Below are 25,314 nucleotides of genomic sequence, written 5' to 3' on the forward strand. Positions count from 1 at the left end.
GCTAGGATTATAGGCTAGGTGTATAGTGCAACAAAAATAGGTAGTGTTTAGGGTTAAGGTAGAGACGAATCAAAACACAGCAACATCAACGGTGACAGTGAGCGGCAACCGCAACAATAAATTCTTCCATATAAACTTGAGTTAATTAACGTAGACACAACTTCTCTTCACTCATCCTCTCCCCCTGAAGAGAAGGGGTCGTCGGAGTCAAGAAATAAGCAACATTTTAGAGGGTATACATTAAAGTAATGTGGATATATCAATAAACATATCCATTTCACTCCCCCTCCCCCCTGAAGAAGAGGGGAGAAGAACACTTAAATTTCAAAAGAACGCAAGCACATGTCACAAGAGAACCTGGCTCTGATACAAAGTCAAACAAAGTAAGGGAAGAAATTTAGATATTCTCATATTATTATTCTTCTCCAATATGGAGGTATTTATACAAGTGCAAAGATGTGTTAACCCTAAATAAAATAGAAAATATATCTAAATTACAATAGAAAATAAATATAAATTATAATATGAAATAAATCTCAATTATAATATGACTAGATAAATAGTAAGTAACTAAAATCCTAACATAGTAAGGAACTAAAATCCTAACTAAGTAAGGACTCGCCAACAGAAAGCGCATGAGGGAGGGAGTAGATGAGACTTGCAAGCGTCAAAGCGTAACAGCATTCTAAATGGGACCTATACGTAATATTAATACATAGTTAAGTTTAGCATCAAGGAAGGAGGAGTAAGTGTAGCAGTTTAAACCTTGTCCTTCCTTTGCATCAACTTAGAAGCTACGCATCCTTTTGCTTCACCTTCGCATTTTGTTGCTTTTTGGCAATTAACTTTTGGCACGACATTTTGAACATAAAGGGATGCCTCAAATTGTGACCGCCATCCGCTATATAGCAAAAATTTGAGGACAAGGTGTACGACAGACAGTGCACGTATTTCTTTTAAATCAAGGTCCTTTGCTGTCCAACTAGTCTTTTTTCTCCTACACCCAGTTTCAGTTAAGTTGGGATAGTGGCGTTTCCTTGAGCCACTCTTCTGCTTCTTTTCTTATAGTCATATGTGGGTTTAGCTTTTAGCTATAGCAGTTCAACACTCAACTAGAAAATACACAAATTTGGTAAGAGTGAAGTGATCATCTTCATCTTCATCTTCATCTTCACACATACATTGGATTGGAGGAAATGGAAAATCTTTCAGGTGGAGGGTTAGGCCACCTCTTCATGGCAATCTTTCTGCACAACTTCGCCACGTTTATGGTGATCCCGGCCATTACCGACGTTACTATGTCTGCACTTTGTCCTGGAAGGATGAGTGCTCCATCGCTATCTACCTCACTGGATTTCAACAAGCGGTACGTATGTACGCATTTCCAATTGTTCATAACCCAACTTGATTATTTTATCAGCAACCAAATTCATATCAGCTTAGCGAGCTAGCTTTTCAGGTCCAAGATGTTCTCTTTTGATTTCTTTGCTCAATAAACATGTTATGATCGAACACATGCGCATATTATATAGAGTACGTATTCGAGGATTTTATTTAAAACTTTTTTCGGAGGTGAATTAATTATAAATGGTTTTCCGTACGTATTAGAGGATTTCAGTTAATCAATGAATCATAGACGACGACGTCCGCATGTAGACCGTTAAAACTTAAAGGCTGCACCTGCCCCTGCAATGCTGCAATGCAATGCAGTCTGCAGAGCAGGATTTTCTTCATGCTCTGTTGTCTGTTAAGCCGGCGTCCCTCCCTCTTCCTCCCTCCCTCCCTCCCTGTGTATGTATAAGTTTTAAACCGCAAATTCAAATAGAAATGAAGTTACAGACCAAATGTTCAGTCACGTAGAGAGTAAACCAAACTTTGTCTTTCTTCAAAGGAAACTTCCCTTTGGTTGGGTTCTCGTTCATCTTTCAGTTTCAGTATTGGTCGTTTAATTTAAAGTACATAGGGACAAATTTTCAAAAGTGAGGGCCCACAGTTACACGCTTTACTTTTCTGAAAACTTGAATTAGGTTATTTGGTCATCTCACTAAGATGCAGAGCAGACTGTCGTTTATTCTCTCTTCCCAGACACAGTTTGAGAGTCCAGTCCCCTGTGAAATACATTTATGCAATTTCTATGTATGTCATTCAGCCTGGCAGTGGCTAGCAATTCCTAGCATTTCCTAGTAATCTACAGGTCGGCAAGCAAAGCATCTAAAGATTTCAAAAACAGGGCCCCACTAAGTAGTAACTCAATCTCATGTATGAGCTGAGCTTGATTTGGTTACTTAGAGGTAGAGAGAATCAACTTTTAAGCAACTCAAGGCTGAGCAGAGATTAGTCTAAATCTGATTGTGATTAGACCTGTATTTCTACTTTCACTGTCAATCCTAAGGATGCTCATGCTGTCACACGCACTAATATTTCTGCAATTCACATATTCCAAGCAGCTGGGTCCTGACCCACCTTAGTTTTCGTCATCCAACATCCAAATAATTGATTCATTGCTTGGGAAGTTTCCCTTGGGTTCACGACAAGTGCATTTTGGCACGTTTACAGTTTAAGGACAAACTTGCAAGCAAGGGACCTTGACTTCTACTAACCATCACATTTTGATCGCCTTGCTCATGCCATCAAATCTTTCCATTCCAACAAATCCTCTGATTGTCGGTTCCTTCTAATGAATTGATTTCTACATAAGCACACTGTTTTTCATGTGATACAAATACAATACAACTCTAACATGGATATCTCATCCCCACCTCCCCTGTTTTTGGGTCCATTAGAATTCACGAGCATGCAAACTAACTTGGAAAAATGTCATCTTCATGACCACATGCATGCCTGCATACTCCACCTAATTCCTGACTCTGTAAGCTACATAATTGGACTGTGGACACCCAATATATCGTTAATTCTGTGCCTAAGAGTAATAATTAACCCCTAGTTTATTTATTTTGGTTGAAATTGAAAACAATTAATGTGTGAATATTTATTTATGCAGATCGTAGGGATGGGAACACTCGTGATGATGCCTCTGGTAGGGAATCTCTCAGACAAGTGTGGGAGAAAAGCTTTGCTTACAGTGCCAATGATCCTAACAATTATCCCCTTAGGTACTCATATCGTATAATTCTTTAATCTAAAATGAACATGGATGATTGAACTTAAAGATAGCTGAAGGGTTTACTTGCAGCAAAGATATATACCGATTGAGATATATACAGGTCAAACCAATCAGTACAAAGATAAAGTCATGATAGAGGATTTAATAACACTACTGTTTCTAACCAATTATTTTGATTATCTTGTTCACCTGTCACTTTTATTAATAGATTATTTCAATTGGACCCTTGGAAGAAAAACAGGCACTTTAATTTAATTTAATGTAACTTTCCCACCAACATTAACTAAAAAAACCTTTTTCAACGAGGGCTTTGGATTGAATGTATTCAACCACAACTTTAGTGTTTTCTTTTTCTTTTTGTTTGGTATTCAAACTCTTCTTAGAATTATTATTTTTATTAAAAGCTAGATTATATATTTTGTTTCCGCAGCGAATAATGTAATTGTGTATATTCAAATTGAATTAAGAGGATAATTGAGAAGAGCGTTACAGGGATATTGGGTTACAGCCGGAACAGGACTTTTTTCTACGTCTATTTCGTGGCCAAGACCCTCACTGCCATGATTTGTGAAGGCAGCGTTCATTGCCTCGCCCTTGCCTATGTGGTAAAACTCTTTATCTCTGTTCTCTCAACTCTCTCATCATTTGGTTCAATTCCATGAACATCCTCCACTTCATTCTCTATTCTTATTTGGGGGCTGACCTATAAGTCAGGTGCTTAAAACAATTAAGCCCATTACTTTAAGATTAGTTGGGCCTAACGAAGTAATTAGGCCCAGTCTGTTTTAATTGGTACTGAATTTGATATAATAACGGTCCTCTCCATTTCCCTCTTTCGTTCGTTCCTCATCATCAGTGAAGTGTTCATTAGCTCTCCTTCTAGTTTCTAAAAGAAAAACGTACACAAAATATGTTTGATTCGAATTTGGTGGATGGATGTGTGAAATGTATGAATTGAAATGATGATCAGGCAGATAATGTCGCAGAAGAGCGACGAGCCTCCGCGTTCGGAGTGCTCTCAGGGATTGGTTCCTCTGCATTCGTCTGCGGAACCCTCTTTACTCGTTTCCTCTCCACTTCCTCCACTTTTCAGGTCAACTGAAGCTCCTCTCTCTCTCTCTCTCTCTCCTCTACTCTATCATGTCTGGATGTCTGGAAACTAATTATGGTTTGATTGTGTTGTTATTAGGTTGCGACGTCGGTGGCGGTGGTAGCAGCTATGTACTTGAGGATTTTCCTGCCGGATTCCAACATAGACAAGAAACTTTCCGCTCCATTACTCTCAGATGAAAAACAAAAAATTGCAGACTCAGATGAAAGTTCAAGGGCTCAAATATTACAGCCAGCCAAAACATTGCCTTCATTACATGATTTAATCTCCTTGTTGAAAACTAGGTCAGTTCATTTCCTGCTAAGGGCTGCCCTCCGCAGTATCATCAAATATTCCCTTGCCTGCGAATTTTGCAATTCCAGTAATTGCATACTCTCAAATTAATTTTCAGCGCAACATTTTCGCAAGCTGCAATTGTAGCGTTTTTCAGCAACCTAGCGGATGTTGGCCTTCACGCTTCAATGCTGGTACGTCTCTCTAGGAAGCTCCCGGCAATAAAATTAGATTATGGTGTTTAAAATTTGAACATAAACTCTGATTAATTTTACAGATAAAGATTAAGAAACAGGTTAACTTATATTATTTTCTCTCATGTTTTTGGATGGTTAGAATAGAATCATATAGTGATGAACTCTGTTGCAATAAGAAGATGCAGTGATTGAAATTCATTGCTTGTTGTGCAGTACTACTTAAAGGCTCGGTTTCACTTCAACAAGGATCAGTTTGCTGACCTGATGGTCATTTCTGGGGTTGCAGGCACTATTTCTCAGGTACTCCGCTGGTTTGGCCGCCTTTATGATTTCCTTTGCATACTACCTTCTTTCATAGTTTCGGTTTCATTTTCCATAGTACTGAAAACAGAACTTCATGCAGCTGCTTCTCATGCCCTTGCTGGCTCCTGCGTTAGGAGAGGAGAAGCTACTTTCAATAGGACTCTTTTTTAGCTGTGCACATGTAAGCAACCTGGCTGTCTGTTTTTTTTTTTCATAGCTCCCAACATGTTACAATAATATGATCTTCCTTGTCAGACAACTGTAGATTTGTCAATACTTGCATTGCACTCACCAAAAGTAAAACTAAGAATATAGCATTTATATTAAGGTTGTATCTAATAATTTGCATATTATTGAGTGCAGATGTTTCTTTATGGCGTTGCGTGGTCCTTCTGGGTACTTCTTTACAACTTTAATGGCAATCACAAGTGTCTCTTTATTTTAGACAAATTACATTCATATGTAGTATATAGCTAGTAGGACTTTATCAATTTCTCAGATAATTTCTGGTATTTGTTTAAGCTAACTGACATTGTGTCTCAGTATGGCTAACACTTTGAAAGGTTATAGGTCCCATATGCTGCTGCCATGTTCTCCATCTTTTATGTGTTCGCGACACCATGTGTAAGTTTCATCATTTCTGCTTTGAAAGTTAAACGATCTCAAATTTTGTCTTTAAAGTAATTCAGTTCAAACTTTACAGATGCGAAGCATTGTGTCTAAACAAGTTGGTCCGTCTGAGCAGGTAGTTTTCTTGAGAGCGGCACCTATTTAATTGATAGGCTTCATATTGATTGTTTGTTTGTTTGTTTGTATAATAAAGTCTATCTTTACACGCCCAAGTATACATTATGTTTTCACATATGTACGCCCCAATCAGGGAAGTTAAGAACTGCTCAAGTTCCCTTACCCTGCCTTTTGGCTCCAATTCTTTTGAGGTATGCCTGACCCTTTTATACATTATTTTCAGGGGAAGGCTCAAGGGTGCATTTCAGGCATATGTTCTTTTGCAAATGTTATATCTCCCATTGCTTTCTCTCCTCTAACAGGTGATTTGAAACGCCACTTAAAGTTTTGCTGGGCTAAAAAGTTAATTCAAACTGATAAAGTCAAGTTGTGCTTCCAGCTTTGTTCCTGTCCGAAAAGGCGCCAATTAATTTCCCAGGTTTCAGTCTCATTTGCGTAGGATTTGCTGCGGTAAGAACTTATACAGTGATATAATAGATGCTTATTTTAGTCTAGAACTAGTTGTTATAACTGTTCACTTTTATGAGGGTGCTCGCTTGCAAGCTATCAGCTGGTCCTGATTACATAGAAGTGATTTTGCATATTAGAGTAGGTAAAAAATGAAATTTCTGGCCTAGATTAATTCTTTGAGATTACTGAAATTCGAGCGTCTTTTATTTCAGATTTGTAGTTTTTTCTCTTCTTGTTGACTTGATTTAAAAGGGTCTTGTATGTGTGTAGATGATAGCCTTTATTCAAAGCGTGATGATAAGGGCTGTTCCTCCCATCTCAAGTCAACGGATCAGCAGCCATTGCACTCACATGGAAGCCTGAATTCCACAATGTGAAAGCTCGAAGAAAAATTGACCCTTGCGTGGCCCCAGGCTGACCCTGGCACACCAAGAACTGCTGTAAAGTTCAACGGTCATCTTTTGGTTCATGTTTTGGAAGGTGACATTGTTGAGCTTGGTTTTGTTTCAATCAAAGTCACCTTTCATCGCTAAACAAAACATGATACTAAAAGCCCAATCATGAAACTTTTTGTCATTTGTAGTAGAATGCTAGAGCAAAGTGAACCAAGTCAGTATATTTTTGCTCTTCTTTTTGGTCTGTATTTAATTGAATTGAATCGATGGAAAAAAGCTTGATCAAGTGAAGCGTTCTTTGCCACAGATTTGGAAGTTTCAGGCCTTTTTTTTTCAGTATATCGTCTCAAATATATGCCATGGAATTAGAAGTTCCAACACCCATTTTTATTTTTATGGGTTTGTTGGGCTTTAAAATTGGGAGCCACAAACAAAACAAAAAATCGTTGAAGAGGTCAAAAGCGAGTGTGAACGAGAGATTGCGGGAGGGAATTAGGCAACCAGGATGGGCTTGTCACCTGAGGAGAAGATGATGAGAAGGTAAGGGCCCACACGTATGTTTTTTCTTTTCCTTTCCTTTTTATTAATTGGGTGGGAGCTCAAGTCTAATCATGTCTGTTTTCTTTTTCTCGTCTTCAAGCAACTGGAGAATTCTGGTACCTTGAAATATCAAATGTGGTCCTGTTTGATTTTAGTTCCAGCGAAGTGAATGGAAATTCACGGTGAGTCTGAACTGAAGGATTTGAGCGTAAGAATGACTGGATTTAAGCCAGACACAAAGCAAAGACTGGGATGATGATGCGCAAACTCGTTTTCCTCCTCGTGCATAGACATTATGAGGTACAAAAATTGACCTTTTCTGTTTGGTTGGATGCCTCTTTTGGCTGACGGGAGACTTTGTGGGAAACATGTAGTTTGTGGGACCAAGGAACTCCAATAACATCTCTCCTCTCAAAACTCGAACTATATTTTTGGGCGTATCAACAAACAAGTCAAACAAACCTCATCAAGCAAGCAGCATATTAAATTTGGGTTAGACAACTCATCCACCATGTTCCGAGTGACAGCAAACCATACCCAATATTGTAACCTCCGTCACATCGTTGCCAATACCATCACGTGGCGGACAATTGTTTGAGCGTGGTCCTAAAAAGAAATTACAAACACAAAATATGGAAGTAGAATTGAAGCCCTCTGCCAAACAGAATTTTCTCTAGATCATGCAGCTAAATTAATTCACAAAAAGGACAAGAGTGACATCCCTTTATTCTAAATCAAAAGGGAAAGTAATATTGCTCTTTGTTGTTCATTAAAATTGCCCCAAAAGGGCTAAAATACGACGATGCTATGATGTCCAACTCTAATCACTCATCTTTCTCTTCTTAAAAGCCACTTTGATCTTAAAAAGGATTGATTGCAAATTTGGAGTGTTGACGAAGACCCACCAACCTAACAACCATAACGAGAATTTTATTTTTTATTTTTAAAATATCCCAGCAAGGCGCCAACCCACAAAATCCCACCAATGGTTAAATTTGAAGCTGCACTTGGTGGCAATCCTAGCCTATGTTGGCCTCCACGTGTCCCACACGCAATTTACTTATAAGGCCTAACAAACCACAACTAACGTTTTTCCCCGCACAAAGGTCGTAACCTCTTCCCCCCATTTTTGCTGCTCTTTCTTTACCGCCTCCGGTTTTAGCCGTTGGCTTCGTCGGAGGACCTCGAGAGCCAAGCTAAGGAGATACATTCTATACGCTCTGAAGCAACGTCAGTCGCCCTGGTTCCTCCGCGACAGCCAACGCCCACTCTCGCATTGCTCACTCCTCCCTCACCCTCCATTCATCTGATTAAATTTTTTAATTAATCAATGGCGGAAGAAGATAAATCACAGCCCTTGGTGGTCTACCTTCACGGCGACCTCGATTTGAAAATTCTAGAAGCGCGGTGTTTGCCCAACATGGATATGGTCTCCGAGCGTCTCCGCCGCTTCTTCTCGGCGTGCCGAAAGCCTTTTTCGAGTGGCACGCCGCACCACTCTCACCACAATATCATCACCAGCGACCCTTACGTCACCGTCTGCCTCGCCGGAGCCACCGTCGCTCGCACGCGGGTCATTTCCAACTCCCAGAACCCCGTCTGGAAAGAGCACTTCACGATCCCCCTCGCTCACCCGGTCTCCCAAGTCGACTTCTACGTCAAGGACAACGACATGTTCGGCGCTGATTTAATCGGCATCGCAACGGTTTCGGCGCAGCGAATCCTCTCCGGCGAAACCATCAGCGATTGGTTCCCGATCATCGGGCCATTGGGCAAGCCGCCGAAACCAGACGCCGCCGTTAAGCTGGAGATGAGGTTCACGAAATGCGAGGACAATCCGATGTATCAGCAAGGCATTTCAAACGACCCCGACCGTATCGGGATCCGAAATTGTTATTTTCCGGTGAGGCAAGGAGGGCACGTGACGCTGTATCAGGACGCACACGTGCCGGATTCAATGCTAGGGGAGATAGAATTGGACGATGGGGTTGTGTTTGAGCACGGCAAGTGTTGGGAGGATATATGCCATGCGATATTGGAGGCACATCACTTGGTGTATATCGTGGGTTGGTCCATTTTTCATAAGGTGAAGCTGGTGAGAGAGCCCACGAAGCCTTTGCCGAGCGGTGGGAATTTGAATTTGGGGGAGCTGCTCAAGTACAAGTCCGAAGAAGGCCTGCGAGTTTTGTTGCTGGTTTGGGATGATAAGACTTCTCACAGCAAATTCTTCATCAACACGGTACCACCACGGTTTCCTTGTTTTTAATTTTCTTGACCAATCCATGATAAGAGCATTTTAATTCAAGTTACTAGAAATGATCAAGATTGATTTTGATTAATGGGATGCAGAATGGAGTGATGCAAACTCATGACGAAGAAACACGCAAGTTTTTTAAGCACTCTTCGGTTTCATGCGTGCTGTCACCTCGATATGCCAGCAGTAAGCTTAGCATTTTCAAGCAACAGGCATGCTTTATTAACTCACTTTTTTGCTATTTCTTTATTTGACCTGCTGAATTAAGTTAGGTGGTTTCAGCCAAACGTCTTTAGCTGCATTTGCTGATTAAATTTGGTCAAACACGTTCTCTGTAGGTTGTTGGAACTCTGTTTACCCATCACCAGAAATGTGTGATTGTGGATACACAAGCATCTGGAAATAATCGAAAGATTACTGCATTCATAGGAGGTCTAGACCTTTGTGATGGCCGCTATGATACTCCCGAGCATCGACTTTTTCGCAACCTTGACACTGTTTTCCAGGATGATTTTCATAATCCTACATTTTCTGTGAGCAATATATTTATTTGTACTTGTTGTATTGTGTTTATTTTTCATTTCTTTCTGCTCAAGTGCCCCCTAACTGTTTGTGGAAATGCCACCATCATGATATGTGTAGGGAGGAACAAGGGGTCCAAGACAACCGTGGCATGACTTACATTGCAAGATTGAAGGTCCAGCTGCGTACGATGTGCTTACTAATTTTGAGCAGCGTTGGAGAAAAGCCACAAAGTGGTCGGAGTTGGGCCAACGCTTTAAGAAAGTATCTCGTTGGCACGACGACGCTTTAATAAAGTTGGAGCGGATCTCATGGATACTTAGTCCCTCCTCCTCAACTTCCAACGATGATCCCGCCTTACGGGTTTCGCATGAAGATGACCCTCAAAACTGGCATGTTCAGGTATTACTATCTTGCATTTCCTGCGCGCACATGCTTTGGTCTTCAATTTTCTATTATTGCCAATTGGTCCTAATTAGCAGCTGTTTAATTATTTTATATGTATGGAATTGACAGGTCTTTCGATCCATAGATTCTGGATCTCTGAAAGGATTTCCTAAGGATGTTTATGAAGCAGAGGCTCAGGTTGACTATTCTTTCCAACAAATCAACACACAGAGAGTGCTTTTAATTAATTATAAACTGACTTCATACTGTCTACTGGAATGTGTTTACTTCAGAACATATTCTTTTGCTTATTTTTTAAATAATTTGAAACAGAAAATTTGGTAATGTAATCAGTCGATTGTTTGGCATTCTGTTCTACTGCAGAATCTTGTTTGTGCCAAAAATTTGGTAATAGACAAGAGCATCCAAACAGCATACATCGAGGCAATCAGATCTGCCCAACACTTCATATATATTGAGAATCAGTATTTCCTCGGATCATCATATGGATGGCCTACTTACAAAGAAGCAGGTTGTTATATATGATTTTCCAGTGCTGAAAACATATATATGGACTTGCTCCAGCACTATGTCATTAACATATATAAGTTTTCGATGAGCAGGTGCTGACAATTTAATTCCAATGGAGTTGGCACTAAAGATTGCAAGTAAGATAAAAGCCAATGAGAGATTTGCAGTGTATATCGTCATACCCATGTGGCCAGAGGGTGTGCCCTCTTCTGCTTCTGTGCAAGAAATTCTCTTTTGGCAGGTAATTAAATCACAAGAAAGGCCTTTGTCATTTATATACTGGATCATCTTATCACTTATCATTGGCTTGTTTGATTTTTTTCAGGGACAGACAATGCAAATGATGTATGAAATCATAGCAAAAGAGCTGAAATCCATGAACCTTGAGAATGTTCATCCACACGACTATTTAAATTTCTACTGTCTTGGTAACCGGGAGAAGATACCGGACACAGTGTCCTGTGCAGTTAACAAAACTTCTGGAAATGGAGAATATCACACGGTAATTATACAGAGCTACATATTAAACTTTTATTTTCTGTCACTCAAGCCATGAATATATGCATATGATAGCATACAAACCTGTGGAATGCGTTTTCAGGTTTCGGCCTCCCAAAAGTTTCAACGGTTTATGATTTATGTGCATGCCAAGGGAATGGTTGTAGATGATGAGTACGTGATCATAGGGTCTGCGAATATAAACCAACGATCCATGGCTGGTTCTAGGGACACCGAGATAGCCATGGGTGCATATCAACCGCATCACACGTGGGGCAAGAAGAAGCGGCATCCCCGTGGCCAGGTATTGCATTCTTAATTTATTGCAGTACATTGCACAATGTAATGTACATTGTGGGCAGAACACTTTTGGGAGTTAATGGAGGGTGTTAATTTGTTGTTGATATGTTTTGATGATCAGGTATATGGGTATAGAATGTCACTGTGGGCAGAACACTTGGGGATGGTGGATAGTTGCTTCAAGGAGGCTGGAAGTTTGGAGTGTGTGAAGCGAGTGAACTCGATTGCGGAAGAGAATTGGACGAAGTTTGTGGGAGATGAGTTTGCAGCATTACAAGGGCATCTCATTAAATACCCAGTTGAGGTAGATGTCAATGGGAAGGTAGGTGCTTTGCCTGGACGAGAGAGTTTCCCTGATGTTGGCGGTAAGATCCTTGGAACCCGTACCACTCTTCCTGATGCACTCACTACTTAATAACCTTACCAATTAGGCAGGCTGGCTGGCCGGGTCCTCCAATTTTCTCACTCGTTTATAATTTCCACATGACAATTCTCTCACTTGTTTATAAAACACAAGGAGGTTCTGCTTGTAATTTAACAACAGGGGTGGGGGGGAGTACAAGGCAGCAGGCAGGCACCCCCTACTTTTTTACTTTTTTATGGGTGGGTTTACACGCCTAATCGTATTCGTATGTTAGCTACATCAGAATGCGGAAACAGAGGTTTAGCTAATCATCTGTATTTTTAACATGCTTCAAATGACAAAATACTCAAATCTACAACTTCAAACAAAGAAAGGCGCGCAATATATAATATTACATGGTCATCACACCTCAAACATTCTCTCATCTCATGTGAATGAATACACTGATTTTGAAAGCTCGATCTACTAATACCTCCCAAAAAAGGAAGTTTTAGAAGGGGGGAAGAAATGAACAAGTTGAATTAATAATTAGTTAACGGTGACTTTGCCGACCATGCCGGCTCCCTGGTGAGGAGCACAGTAGAAAGCATAGTCACCTTTCTCAGTCAAGGTGATGGCGTATGTCTCCCCTGGGGCATTGAGGAGGTCCTCCTCGCTCATGGAGATCTTTCCAGCATCCACACCGCTGGGAATCCCGTCCTCGTCGAACACAATGTTGTGTGGGAATCCAGCATTGTTCTTGAACACAATCTTCTCTCCTGGGCTGACTGAGAAGCTGTTGGGGACGAAAGCCAAGGAACCGTCATCGCCGCCGAGCAACACCTCAACGGCCAAGGCATTGCTTGCCAAGATTGCACTTGCTGCAGTGGCTGCTACGGCCACGCCCACATCCTTAAGTGAGGACTTGATGGCACACATCCTCGGGGAGGTTGCAACCTTAACGGCGGCGCTGCTCACCTTGGATGCACCGGCGGACTTGAGGCCGGTGAATGATGGGATTGCAACGGCGGCGGGGGTGACAGTGGCCATTGTAATTGGGATAGTTGAAATGGAAATAATGTGTTCTAGCAAGCAGGTCGCCTTGAGTGTTGAAACTTGAAGGGGATGATCAAAAGGAGAAGATAGGAAGGGTGTGTTTTAATAGATGGGGTGCGAGGGTTGGATTGCTTTGCTTATCTTATGTGTGGTTTGTGTTGGTTCGTTCGTGGATGGACAATAGGGGTAGGTGATTGGATAATAAGCTCTGAATGAGTGGCAGTGGGGATGAGGTAGAGACAAGGGTTATCTCTTATGCTGGTGAGGATGGGTCTTATTGGCTGGCTGAGATGCTATCCTCTGACGTGGCTTTGGATTTAGTGGCGTGAGGTGGAGTGCGATCTAGTGCTAGAGGTTACATGGCATGTCAAAATAGTGGGGAAAAAAAAGGGATAAGTTTTGCAGTAGTAGGAGGAGGAGGACAAACTATCATCTTTCTACGGTGAGGGCTTATTATATATTAATTGTTGAATCAAATTGATTAGTCTAATACAACGATTAAGAGATAGAACCTCACCTGAAGAACAACTACATACGAGTGGACTATTTCGCAGGTGGGTTAATTTGTTTGATTTATTTATGGGCTTTGGGCGTTTGGGCTTTGGAGCATAAGTCTGTTGGCGAAATACGGACAACAAATTTAAAGCCTGCGCTTAAACTCGACACACAGATGGGTGTATGTATTCAAAGTTCAAACAAAGGGCGCATAGTCACAAAATTATAACTTATGTATGGTGAATGGTGAATGGCGTGAAGGAAGCTGAACTTGGTAGCTATAGAACAGAGATGAATTGGTTGCGAGACAGAAATTAAAATCAGCCGACAGTATTGTGTAGCAATAAATAAGTGCTATAGGAAAGGAGAAGGAGGGAGACCCACTTGTTTTTATTAAAGATTGACCAACGCTCCCTACTCCCACATTTACTCTTGTAACTAATTTTTCTTTTTTTCTTGGAGCATCTGCAACGACAGAGATCAATACAATTTTAATACAACAATTAATGCATTATGTTGTTGTTAAGAACATATGCAATGGTTATTCAATAATTCAATGCAATACAAAAAAACATCAATTAAATTTTTTTTCTTCTTCAAAATATATTCAAATTTGGTCTCTTTTTAAAGATCTCTTTGAGAATAATACAATTGTACAATTTTTAGTCTTATTATATTTATCTTTTTTATTTTATTTGAGTATGTAAAAAATGTGTAAGTAGATATAGCCATTGATTTGAAGCTATTAAATTGTACAATTGTAAGTAAAATTACTGTTCAATTCAATATAGATACCAAAAAAGATCAATTTATTGAACTATTGTATTGAATTATTAAATAACAACCATTGCAGATGCTCTTATCTGGTCACAGGAAGGCATGTTCCATTCACTATTCCTTCCCTATCCGATTGAGAGGAGAGAATCCTAACCTAATTTTTTATGCAGAATAAATACTCTCATTATTTACGTTAATGGGTGGGACGTTATACAGTGAACGTATTTAATAAATCACTTCTGCCAAGACGATAGTATCCAGTTGTAGTTAATACTCCAATTAAGGACACAACTCAGACTTTTTCATTTTTTTGGTCGGATTGAAACTTTCGTTAAACCCACAAAACAAACACACTGAATCTTCATGCAAAACATAGGAAGAATGATACATAGAAATCCTTCTCAACTAATAATTTCGCACCCAAGTGTGAAGTACTGTCACACACATGATCGGCTCTGTGCAAAGTAATATTAATGTGGTAGGTCGGTCGTAGAATCAATATCAAATGAATGAACTGTGCGCATTCTGAGTTGTGTGTACAGTTACAAGGATAATGCCCAAACTTCATTATTCAAAAGTCTTTTTTAGACAACCTCGACGGAACGAGGAAATTAAATAAAATTCCATTTTAATTATTTCGAAAAAGAAATATATTAAAACAAAAATCTGTTAAAAACAGAAGGAAAAAAATAAAAAACAGAAACGGAAAGATATATAGGAGATGATGAGAAGAAATACTTACCACAGCAGGGGGAGGGTAGCTTGGTTGTAAAAAGCGTGGAGGAAGACGGACGTAGGCGTGAGAGAATGACATGAAAGAGCACTGAGATATTGGCACGGCTCAATCAAATTCAGAAGGGAATTCATCTTCTCTGAGTGAACCGGGCCAACATCGCAGTAACTATTTCAATCAACTGGAGCCAACATTACATTCTTATATATACGATATATGCATGCAGCCTGTGTTTTTCTTTCTTGTACGTACGTTGTATATATAAATATATATATATATATATATATGTATGTGCCTAGCAAATTAGCAATTAGCTAAACAAGAAAGAAAGACGAAGGAGAGTATGATTAAAAAGAGTGAGAAAAAGAGGGGAAGAAAGCTATAGCAGTGAGAAAAAATGGGAATGTCATGGATCAATATTTAAGGAAGGAGTGAGTAAAAGAGGGGCATTGCAGGGTGCTGATGGTGCATTAAAAACACGTAGCTACCACCAAAACCCTTGGGCCAAGGACCATAGCATTGAATACATACCAGCCAACGCCCCAACCCCATAATATTCTCCGCTATCTCTCTCTCTCTCTCTCTCTCTCTCTCTCTCTCGCTAATATCGATCGGCAGAACTACAGGCAGGCCCTCTACCATTAATAATGGAATCTCGAGTTGGGGTGCATGATTCCTCTCATTAACAAAGCAAAGGCAGAGGCAGAGGCAGAGGCAGAGGCAGAGGCACAGTCTTGGTCTGCAGAGGAAGCATTAATAAAAGGGGATCAAATTTATAACGCTTGCTCCCCCACACAAGTCACAAGTTCACAACTCACAAGGAGAGCCATGCATGTAGTAAATATATAACGCTTGCTCTCTGCATTTTAGTTACTACTCGTGGAAGGAATCTCATCTGTCATCACATTGACAACGACGACGACGATGTATATGCCATTTTTTGTCTGTTAATTGGTTTCTTTATTATACTAGCTGATGAAATTCAGTTGAGTTGACTGGGTCAACATAGATGAGATGATGAATCACCGTTGACCGAGTCATCCAAAGTTTTTTTATTTTATGTTTTCCCTTAATGAACGTTACGGCCCAACTTGAAAGAAGAAACTAGCCCAACATTTTGTTTAAGGTAAGGTAGGCCCAATGTATGTTTCCTTTGTTTTGTTTTAAACATCGGGTGCAGTACTGTATATATATTAGCCCACTTTATATATAATAAAATGTGCCATTTGAGAAATTACAGAAAATTATATTATAATATTAATAGTAATGAATGGGTCTTATAGTTATCCAAAATTCAATCCAATATGCAAGTTTGGAGTCTGGAGACATATAATGTACATTTGAAGCGCAAAAGCTTGGGTGTTGCCTCAGTTTCAGTGGCAGTGGCAGTGGGTGGCAGTGGCAGTGGGAGTGGTCATCATATATCACCACACCACACCACAGCACATCACATGCATATATATATATATATATATATATATCTCTCTCCCTCTCTCCCATTAATCCATTCATTCCTATGATATTTTATAGTCATTAACAAACAGGATAGGATAAAATCATACATACACACGGGGGGACAAGACAACATGCTGCATGTATATGTATGTCTTCCATTATTATTATTTAATCGGGAAAACATGTCTTTTTTTTCGTTTTTCCTCCCAAACTTGCCTACACACATGAATATTCACAAGTCAACAATGCATCATACATATATAATATATATATATATATATATATATACACACATGGATGGTGTTACGTATAAAAATAGTTGATTACAAAAATGAACAGGGCAACTGCATTCAGTTCAAAGAAGATTCGAACCATGGGCATTTTTGGTATCCAAATAGGCGATTGGGTCAGATTCCACAAACATACATTATATATAATATAGGTGATGGATTAAAAACAAATGAGATAATCCAGCACACAGCTGATTGGGTAGGAGGGGAGAGGCGGGTCCCCGTGGTGATGCGATCAACGAATTAATAAGTTGGAGGATGAATATTTAATTTATATACAACACATAATTTAGTTGTTAATGGATTATCGTTAAATTTGTTTAATGGACGAATCCAATCAGGATAATAGCAGCAGGCAGTGATTCGGTGAGTGGTGATATAAGCAAAGCAAAGCAGGGAAAAGCTAGAAGAATGCACGTCAACATCAACGCAAACTTGTGGGGGTGCGCATTACGCCCCCTCTCTCTCTCTCTCTCTCTCTCTCTCTCTCTCTCTCTCTCTTAATCTCTATTAATTTCTATTAAGAGAAGAGAATCACATAGACGGACAAACAGACGGTGAAGTGAAGAGGAGAAATGGGCTAAATCTCAAAATCGGTAGCCATTTCTATTTCTTTTCGTACACGTAAGGACGCTCAATAATCCACTGTCGTTTCGTTCCTCTAGTGTACAAGTATTAACCAGGTCCAGGGACCAACAAGGTTTGCTTGCTTAATCGGATTCGGAAACGCACCGTTTGGACTTTGATCATACTCTTTATGTGCGTGCTAGCTCTGGATGGTGGGTGAATCATGGAAGACACCGAGAGTTGCTGTAGCAGGCCCGTCGATTTCTCCCCCACTCTCACCCGAAAGCAGAAGCTCAAAGTCAATATCTACAATGAAGTTCTCCGTCGACTTATGAGCTCAGATGTCGCAGACGCCAAAGTTGCTGGTTTCGAAGATGAACTCTGGGCTCATTTTAATCGCCTCCCCACTAGGTACGTACCTCCGAACCCTGGCCTGCTCTCTCTCTGTCTCTCTCTGTATTTATGTATGTATGTAATCGGTGGATGGAATTTCAAGTGCCTACTTACTATCGCGTTTATTATTTACTTTCTCTCTCTCTCTCTCTCTCTCTCTGTGTATTTATGTATGTATGTAATCGGTGGATGGAATTTCAAGTGCCTACTTACTCTCGCGTTTATTATTTACTTTCAATTTGTTTCTTGGTAACGGGTCATGCCTCCTTTTTAATTCCCGTGTTTGTTTTTGTTGCATATTCCTTGCTGACTCTGCTTCATCAGAATCTTTGATTCTTTTTTATTCTCTGTAAAAATAGATAGATAAAATAAAATATGTCACCTTCGTCACACGACTTTAGTAAAATTAAAAGTCTTTTGAATTGTGCAGCCGGAATCTTTGAATTTATATTACACTCCCTATAAATAAATTCGTCCTCTTTCTCTGAGAATGTGTTCTTCTTCATGCTCCATGGGGATGGATGGATTTAAGTTGGCCACAGATTGATTGCTGAGAAAGAGAAAGCCAAAGGTTAAAGGGCAGTGAAAGATACGTTTATTATTATTATTTTGCTCTGTATGTGGACTGCACCGACCCACCTATCCACCCATGACCCACCCACCCACTCAAATACATTATATAGGATAGGTGTCCAAAATTGGTATAATTCGATAATATGTATATATTTTGCTTATGACTCAAAATGGGAAAGTTGTTTCCCTTTGACAATCTTTCTTGTCTTGATCGAAACCAGACTAGTATTACAGAATGGCTTCTTTTGGACTGAAACTGATGTAGTACAGCCCGTAGGTATTGGATTAAGCCCTCAAACAATAGAGTAGAAAAGAATTTAAGAGACCGAGGAGAAGAAATAGAGATTAAAAAGACGAGATAAAAGACAGAAACAGTAGAACAAAGAAGAATATCGGAGGTCGAGGAGACGAAAATATAGATCGAAGGGACGAAAGAAAGGACCGAAATCAGAGAACCGAGAAGGAAGAACAGAAATCACATAGTTTTAAGAGAAGGTTTACTCAATATCCAAATCTGAATTTTAAAGAACTACATAGGGGTATTTATAGCAAACTAAAACCTAGACAAAATAGGATAAAAATCCCTTGCTTAAACAGAAATCATAACCCAAATAAAATAGAAAACTTAAAACTAGAAATCTGGAAATCTGGAAAAGTAAAAATCCTACTAAAATTTGGAAAACTATAGAATCTAGGAAACTAACAAATGCATTAGGAAACTAATAAATTTAGGTCCTACGCATCCTACATCAGAAACTCTGTCTTTTTTTCCTTTTTGGGTTCTACATGACTTAATGTTGGCTCCGATTTGATGAAATGAGTGCTAGTACATTTACATTAATATGCATTATAAGCTCCGATTTGAACGGTTGCTTGCACTGCGTAATTACATTTGTTGACCTGATTATCTCTTTGAATTGAAGGTATGCGTTGGATGTGAATGTGGAGAGGGCACAAGATGTTCTCATGCATAAAAGGTTACTCCTTATGGCACATGACCCTGCCACTAGACCTGCAGTTGAAGTCCGTCTTGTGCAGGTAATTTATACACAAACATACAAATGTATGGAAACAGTTGAATTTTTTTATTTATACTCAAATTCAGTTATTTTCCTATAATGGTCTGGGGGTTTCTCTTTTTGTATCGATACAACTCTGTTCTGTGTTGTTTGATTCGTCTTAATTAGTTGTTCGGCCATCTGTCCTGTCCACTTATTGCTTTCTTAATGCATCTGTGCAATTTATCTCTTATGCAGGTTCATTCTGCTTCTGGTTCAAACTTATCGAGGAAAGCGGATGCTCAATGTTCTGCTTATGCTAGCAAACAGAGGCATGGTTAAATGATTATCTATCTGGATTTGTTTTCTTTATTGAAAACAATTGCACTTTATATCTCTCATATGCTACCCTCTTTGCATTTCTCATATATCCAGCCATCCACCACCAGCTTTTGGTTTGTCACCAGACCTTGAACTTGCTCTTGAAGCCGAGCAGTTACACGTTCACCATGGGAATAACACTGTGAGCACCAGTCAACTTTATACAAGGTAAGTAGGTTTCAAATACATCTTTTATGATTTTGATCTTTTGTCTCTAGTTCTGTATTTATTTTCATTAAAACGCTTAATCAACTGTTCATGTTAGTAGGTTCGATTTCATGGTTTCATATCTAATTAATTTTGCTATAATTTTCCATTGTTCTTATCTAATTAACTTTGCATATACTTCAAAATTTGTAGGCCAATGCATGAAATTACTATTTCAACTAATGACAAGCCCAAACTCCTCAGTGAGGTATTCTTTTTTCCATTTTTTAAAAAACTGCTGTCTAAAATAGCTATTTTGCCATGTCAATCAATATAATGTGGTTTTTAATTGACATCATCTTTCTTGATAACTCTTAATGACGTACTATTGTTAATATTTTAAGCTTATCTCAAGTATTTATATATATATATATATATTTTTTGGCATAGCAATGTGTGTTGCATATTCTCTTAGAAAAGAGATACGTTTTGCATGGTACACGATTCACTTATAGTTTTGACATAAGAAAGGCATCTAACTTCATATTTGAAATTCCGACAAATGGTGAGGTTGAAATGCACGTGTTTTACGATGCTTATGATATAATGGTATGGAGCTAGAAAATAGTCAAGGGGGGCCATATATTCTATACAGGAAATTTGAGGGGGCCTGGTTCGCCCTCCCTCTACCCAGTATTGTTATGCTTAAAGACTTCCTCAAAGTGTATGGTCACCCTGATTCTTGACCTTTTCAGTGGGTCTGGAAGGCTTGTGACTGTCTTGAATGCTTTGACCCTGCATATTAAACCCACTATGGCTATCAATGGGACGAAACCTGTTTGGTCAGTTTTGGTGGGTGATTTGTTGAGATTGAAGTGAATGGTGGACGAACACTACTTGATAAAGAAAAACGAAAAGAAAAGAACTGGCTGTATCACTAGAGGTTGATCTATTCTCTATTTTATTTGGCACTCCTCCTCCGTCCTCTTCTAAATCTTGTGTCATACCATACATTAGCTTCAAGGGGGTCTCATCTTTATATTTTTCGTAAGACTTGGTTGTTGCAGAATTACTAGTTCAGATACATACTATGTCGTCTCTTGTATCGCTACTTGACTCAGACTTTCATATGTAGCATATCAGTTTAATCAGCAGTAGATAAATTTGATATTTGTCTGCAGATTGATTTAGAATTTTGGAGATGTTATCTGTAATAGTATTATAGGTATTTCTTTTAGAACAAGGATATTTTGTGTATTTAATCATTGTTTCTCATTACTGTTACAATCTTATGTTTTGCATCAGTTGACATCCTTATTATCTGATATTGGACTGAACATTCGAGAAGCACATGCTTTTTCCACAACAGATGGCTACTCTTTGGATGTCTTTGTTGTTGATGGTTGGGCATGTGAGGTATTGTCTTGCCTTGTTCGTATTCTGGTACAAAACTATAATGGGTCGCTTTGCTTAGGGGGAAATATCTAATTGTAGTATGAGATGGGTTATTTTCATTTCAATGTTGCAGAAAACTGAGCGGCTTAGACATGCACTGGCCAAAGAAATACCATGGAGTGAGGTAGGTCCCTTTTAATGCTTACTTTTTATTATTTATTTTTAAATTTCTCTCACTGATACAATTTTCAAACATATGTTTACTTTTACGAGGGAGAGAATTTTTCTTTCCTCATTTTTATTTATTGGCTTCTTGTTGTGCTCATCCTTCAGGAAGTTCATATAAAACCTAGAAACAAATTTGTTTTATTTTGGGGTTTTCTTTTCTGGCTTTTAACTGAGGTTCCAGCATCGAATGTTCACTTCCATTAACTTAATTGTAGTTTAATTTAAAACTATGTACTTTATAGCTCTGCCATCTAGTCCAATGCAGCATCGGTAACTATTTCCATATTGTCATGAAAGGTTAATGAAACTATTGTGTTCTGATAAGTTTAAGCATTATGCTTTAGCTAACAATTTGGTTATGGAGACAAGTTTCATGACTGCCATCTTAAGGGGCCAGAAAAGCAAAAGCAAAAAGTTATCTTTCCATCTTGCCTTTCAAGAATTTGGCTCACGAGATATGGTCCTAAGATTTGTGATTTAGCTGTGGAAAATGCTCATTTATGTTACTATGGTAGCACTCACCAGTCTATAAGGACTTATTTTTGTTTTTGTCTCAAGGTGAGAAATGTATTCTAGTAAGTTTAATGCCTTCAGTTTTGCTTAGTATATTTTGATGTTTCTGTCTATGCCTTGGCTGGTTCTTGTTTTCATGTTCAGCATTTTCCCTGGTGATTATGTATTTCCAAGATCTAGGTAGTTATTGCGTGTCTTCTTTTATTGTTTTTATTTTCTATATACCAAATACCAATGCATATGAAATGAGTGTTGCTAATACTTGTAAACATGCACAATATCTGCAGTCTCATTATTTTGTCTGTGTTGCAGAAGAATCCTTGCTTGGATTATAATGTTATTTCCCCTATTCCAGAGCAAGAGACTGGAATGATTTTTACTAATGGTCATGTAAGCTCACTCAATAAGGAAAAAGATATATGGGAAATTGATGCTAACCCTGTTGAGATATGAAAAGAAAATTGCATCTGGATCGTATGGTGATCTGTAAGTCCTGTCATAATTTTAGGGCATGTTTACTTGGTATATGAGTACTTGTTAATAGCTAAGTTGATTGACCCAGGTTTCGAGGTAGTTTCTGTGGTCAAGCTGTGGCTATTAAAGTTCTTAGTATGGAGCACCTGAATGAAACTATGAGGGAGTTTACTCAAGAAGTCTATATCATGAGGTCGGTAATACATTTACTCTTTAAACACTGGGCAAATATGCATCCTTTGTGATCTTTATGGCCGAAAGGCCGCTCTCAGCAGCCTGTTTCATCCATTTGATCTTGCAGTTCTCAAACTTGTATCATCCTTGCAGAAAAGTTCGGCACAAAAATGTTGTTCAATTAATTGGAGCATGCACTAAACCTCCTATGCTTTGCATCGTTACTGGTAATTTCAAATGACTTCTGTGCACATTCTGTGCCATGCTTTGTATTTGATGTATTTGATGTATTTGTATTTGTTTATTACGGTTCAATCCAAGTTCTGCTCTTTTATATTTCTTTTCCCTTCTCAGAGTTTCTGTCTGGTGGAAGTATGTACGACTTTGTGCATAAGCAAACGGGTGCTTTATCACTTCAGTCCTTGCTCAGAGTAGCAATTGATGTTTCCAGGGGAATGAACTACTTGCACCAAAATAATATAATCCATAGGGACTTGAAAGCTGCTAATCTTTTGATGGATGACAATGGGGTAAGATCCTTTGTATCTCTTAATTATGTAATGTAATCAGGTTTTCTTGTTACACCCGAAAGAAAAAGGAGAGAAGGTTAAATCTAATCACCTCTGACCAAATTGGAATGAGGCAAGCAATCTCATTATGTCAGGGCATTGCATCATTAAACTTTCATAACCTTGCATAAGCAAAGGGATGCTTTATTATTGCAATTGTATTAGTTGTCCCTTCTTTTTGAATAGCTCGCCTTTATCCTTTAAATTTATATACTTTTATTTATTATACTTTTCTCAAAATTAAAGGGAGGCATGGGCAGGCGTGTGCATTCTTGTCCTTGTTTCATATTGCTCCTTCTTGATAGGAGGTTATCAGGTTCTTCCAAGGCTGTACATAGTTTTAACATGGCGATCTGAATTTCATCAATTTTTTTTTAAAGTTCAAAATACTTGTTTGACAGGTTGTGAAAGTTGCTGATTTCGGCATCGCTAGAGTACAGGCACAATCTGGCGTTATGACTGCAGAAACTGGCACTTATCGTTGGATGGCTCCAGAGGTCTGTGTTCTGTAGTTATTTATTCACGGGTATTAAGTATTAACCATTTCATTTGCTTATTGGAATTAAGCAAATGGACAACAAATTCCTGGCCAGATAACGTTTGGTTCTTTAAATCTTGCATACGTTAGTCATTAAGGAAATTATTGTACCTGAATATTACCCGTGAAGATGTTTTACAAGGAAGGAACTACAACAAATTATCATATTGTGTATTTATTATGGTTATGGAAGATTTTATTGATCACACTAGTAGCTTGATGAATTTCTTGGCTTTTGATGATGGTTATTATGTCTATGCTTATTCCTGTCTAGTGTCTAACACATGATTGCTTGGTGTTGATGAAGGTTATAGAGCATAAACCGTATGATCACAAAGCTGATGTGTTTAGCTTTGGAGTTGTTCTCTGGGAGCTGCTTACAGGAAAGGTAATCTCTTTTATACTAGAAAATAGATGGGTGGATTTTTCTTCTCCTGAAGAAAAATGCTACGTTCAAATCAATGCTTTTGTTTATCTTTAAAACTAGTTCATGGTTGCACAGACTTCACACCATCATCTGTCTATGTTTTGTGACTGAAATGTCAGCTTCCCTATGAGAACTTAACTCCGTTACAAGCAGCAGTTGGCGTAGTCCAGAAGGTATTTCTTTTACTTTCCCAGCAATATAAGCCTGCCTTAATATTTTTCTATCTTATTTATTCCTGATGGGAGTTCATATCCAGGATCCCTGAGTTTTTTGAAAATGGCTTCAGGTAGGTGATCCCAATTAGTGGAGTTGACTTTCCTTTTCCTGATGAGAAGTTGTCCTACCTATTAAGTAGCTGGTAGCCTGGTAAAAGTTGTTTGCCATGAAAGATAAGCTAGCTATGTGTAAAATAGGGGTATTATCTGAAGATCCGAATGATTTAGTAATGCCCAACCATGCGAGCGAGCTGGGCATACATGCCTTGATAACTTTTAATGAATAAGGTCTCAAAACTAGAAGTGAAGTCTATTAATTGAGTGCTGTTGGGGCATGAATTTCAGGGTCTGAGGCCTACAATTCCAAGGCACACTAATCCAATGTTGATGGAATTGATGGAGAGATGCTGGCAGCAAGAGCCATCGTTGAGACCTGAATTCTCAGAAATTGTGAAGATGCTGCAGCACATAGCCAGGACGGTACGAGAAAAGATCCAACACTGACACTAGCTAGTCTTTATTTATTGCTTGGTTCCAGTATGCAATTTTGAAAATTTTGAACCAAAGTTTTGGTACAGGTTGCAAATGGAAGCGAGGATAGACGAAAGGGAAAATCGGCTAAAGTAGTTCCCACGGTCAAGCAAGACAGTGAATGAGGTTCCTGTTTATAAATTAATACGTGTGTAATACAGTGTCTAATGATCATTGATCAATCAAACTCTTCACAAGTCATTTCTTTCCCTCGCTCAACTCTATATGCTCCGATGGGTTAATCTAAGTAATGATTAGAGACTCTTGTGTTGATTCATTGCATTTTGTTTACCATCACCATACATTAAATATTCATTTATCTTCAACCCAGACTTATAAAGGGAATGACGTGTTACTGTTATATTATAGATTAACAAATAATGAAAATTGGGCAAAATTGGATTCAAGTG

The 25,314-nt window shown here is 38.9% G+C and overlaps 3 protein-coding genes and 1 pseudogene across 5 annotated transcripts; 3 read left to right on the top strand and 1 right to left on the bottom strand.

The window, feature by feature from the left end:
- Positions 1-939: 939 nt before the first annotated feature.
- On the top strand, positions 940-6,990 carry LOC103321191 (uncharacterized; annotated as a pseudogene). The gene is made up of 14 exons (XR_016124127.1): positions 940-1,366; positions 3,002-3,113; positions 3,617-3,729; positions 4,095-4,217; positions 4,314-4,519; positions 4,627-4,702; positions 4,919-5,005; positions 5,109-5,189; positions 5,372-5,404; positions 5,579-5,632; positions 5,712-5,753; positions 5,979-6,057; positions 6,135-6,205; positions 6,476-6,990. The product of XR_016124127.1 is annotated as an uncharacterized LOC103321191 (transcript).
- Positions 6,991-8,228: 1,238 nt separating this feature from the next.
- LOC103321189 (phospholipase D delta-like) lies at positions 8,229-12,301 on the top strand. 2 transcript variants are annotated; one of them, XM_008222975.3, is made up of 10 exons: positions 8,229-9,379; positions 9,490-9,606; positions 9,733-9,927; positions 10,037-10,318; positions 10,433-10,501; positions 10,688-10,835; positions 10,927-11,075; positions 11,160-11,336; positions 11,436-11,636; positions 11,754-12,301. In XM_008222975.3, the coding sequence occupies exons 1-10, from the start codon at positions 8,471-8,473 to the stop codon at positions 12,045-12,047; spliced, it is 2,541 nt and encodes an 846-aa protein (XP_008221197.2). In that variant the 5' UTR covers positions 8,229-8,470; the 3' UTR covers positions 12,048-12,301. The 2 variants fall into 2 exon arrangements, with proteins under 2 accessions (XP_008221197.2, XP_088902045.1); XM_089045919.1 differs by having other exon boundaries at positions 10,927-11,336.
- A 48-nt stretch (positions 12,302-12,349) lies between these two features.
- On the bottom strand, positions 12,350-13,200 carry PETE1 (plastocyanin 1). The gene has a single exon (XM_008222977.3). It carries the CDS (start codon positions 13,023-13,025, stop codon positions 12,525-12,527), a length of 501 nt encoding a protein of 166 aa, XP_008221199.1. The 5' UTR covers positions 13,026-13,200; the 3' UTR covers positions 12,350-12,524.
- A 3,881-nt stretch (positions 13,201-17,081) lies between these two features.
- Positions 17,082-25,181, top strand: LOC103321187 (serine/threonine-protein kinase STY46-like). Its single transcript, XM_089047219.1, is given in 17 exon segments — positions 17,082-17,759; positions 19,238-19,352; positions 19,571-19,644; positions 19,748-19,861; positions 20,054-20,108; positions 21,146-21,256; positions 21,369-21,419; positions 22,289-22,417; positions 22,419-22,462; positions 22,539-22,643; positions 22,778-22,851; positions 22,979-23,154; positions 23,595-23,690; positions 24,039-24,119; positions 24,278-24,331; positions 24,719-24,853; positions 24,952-25,181. Coding segments are annotated over 17 exon segments (1,680 nt in total). The 5' UTR covers positions 17,082-17,571; the 3' UTR covers positions 25,030-25,181.
- Positions 25,182-25,314: the final 133 nt, after the last annotated feature.

Source organism: Prunus mume, linkage group LG2, assembly GCF_029339155.1.
Source record: "Prunus mume cultivar Tortuosa linkage group LG2, ASM2933915v1, whole genome shotgun sequence".
Lineage (NCBI taxonomy): Eukaryota > Viridiplantae > Streptophyta > Magnoliopsida > Rosales > Rosaceae > Prunus > Prunus mume.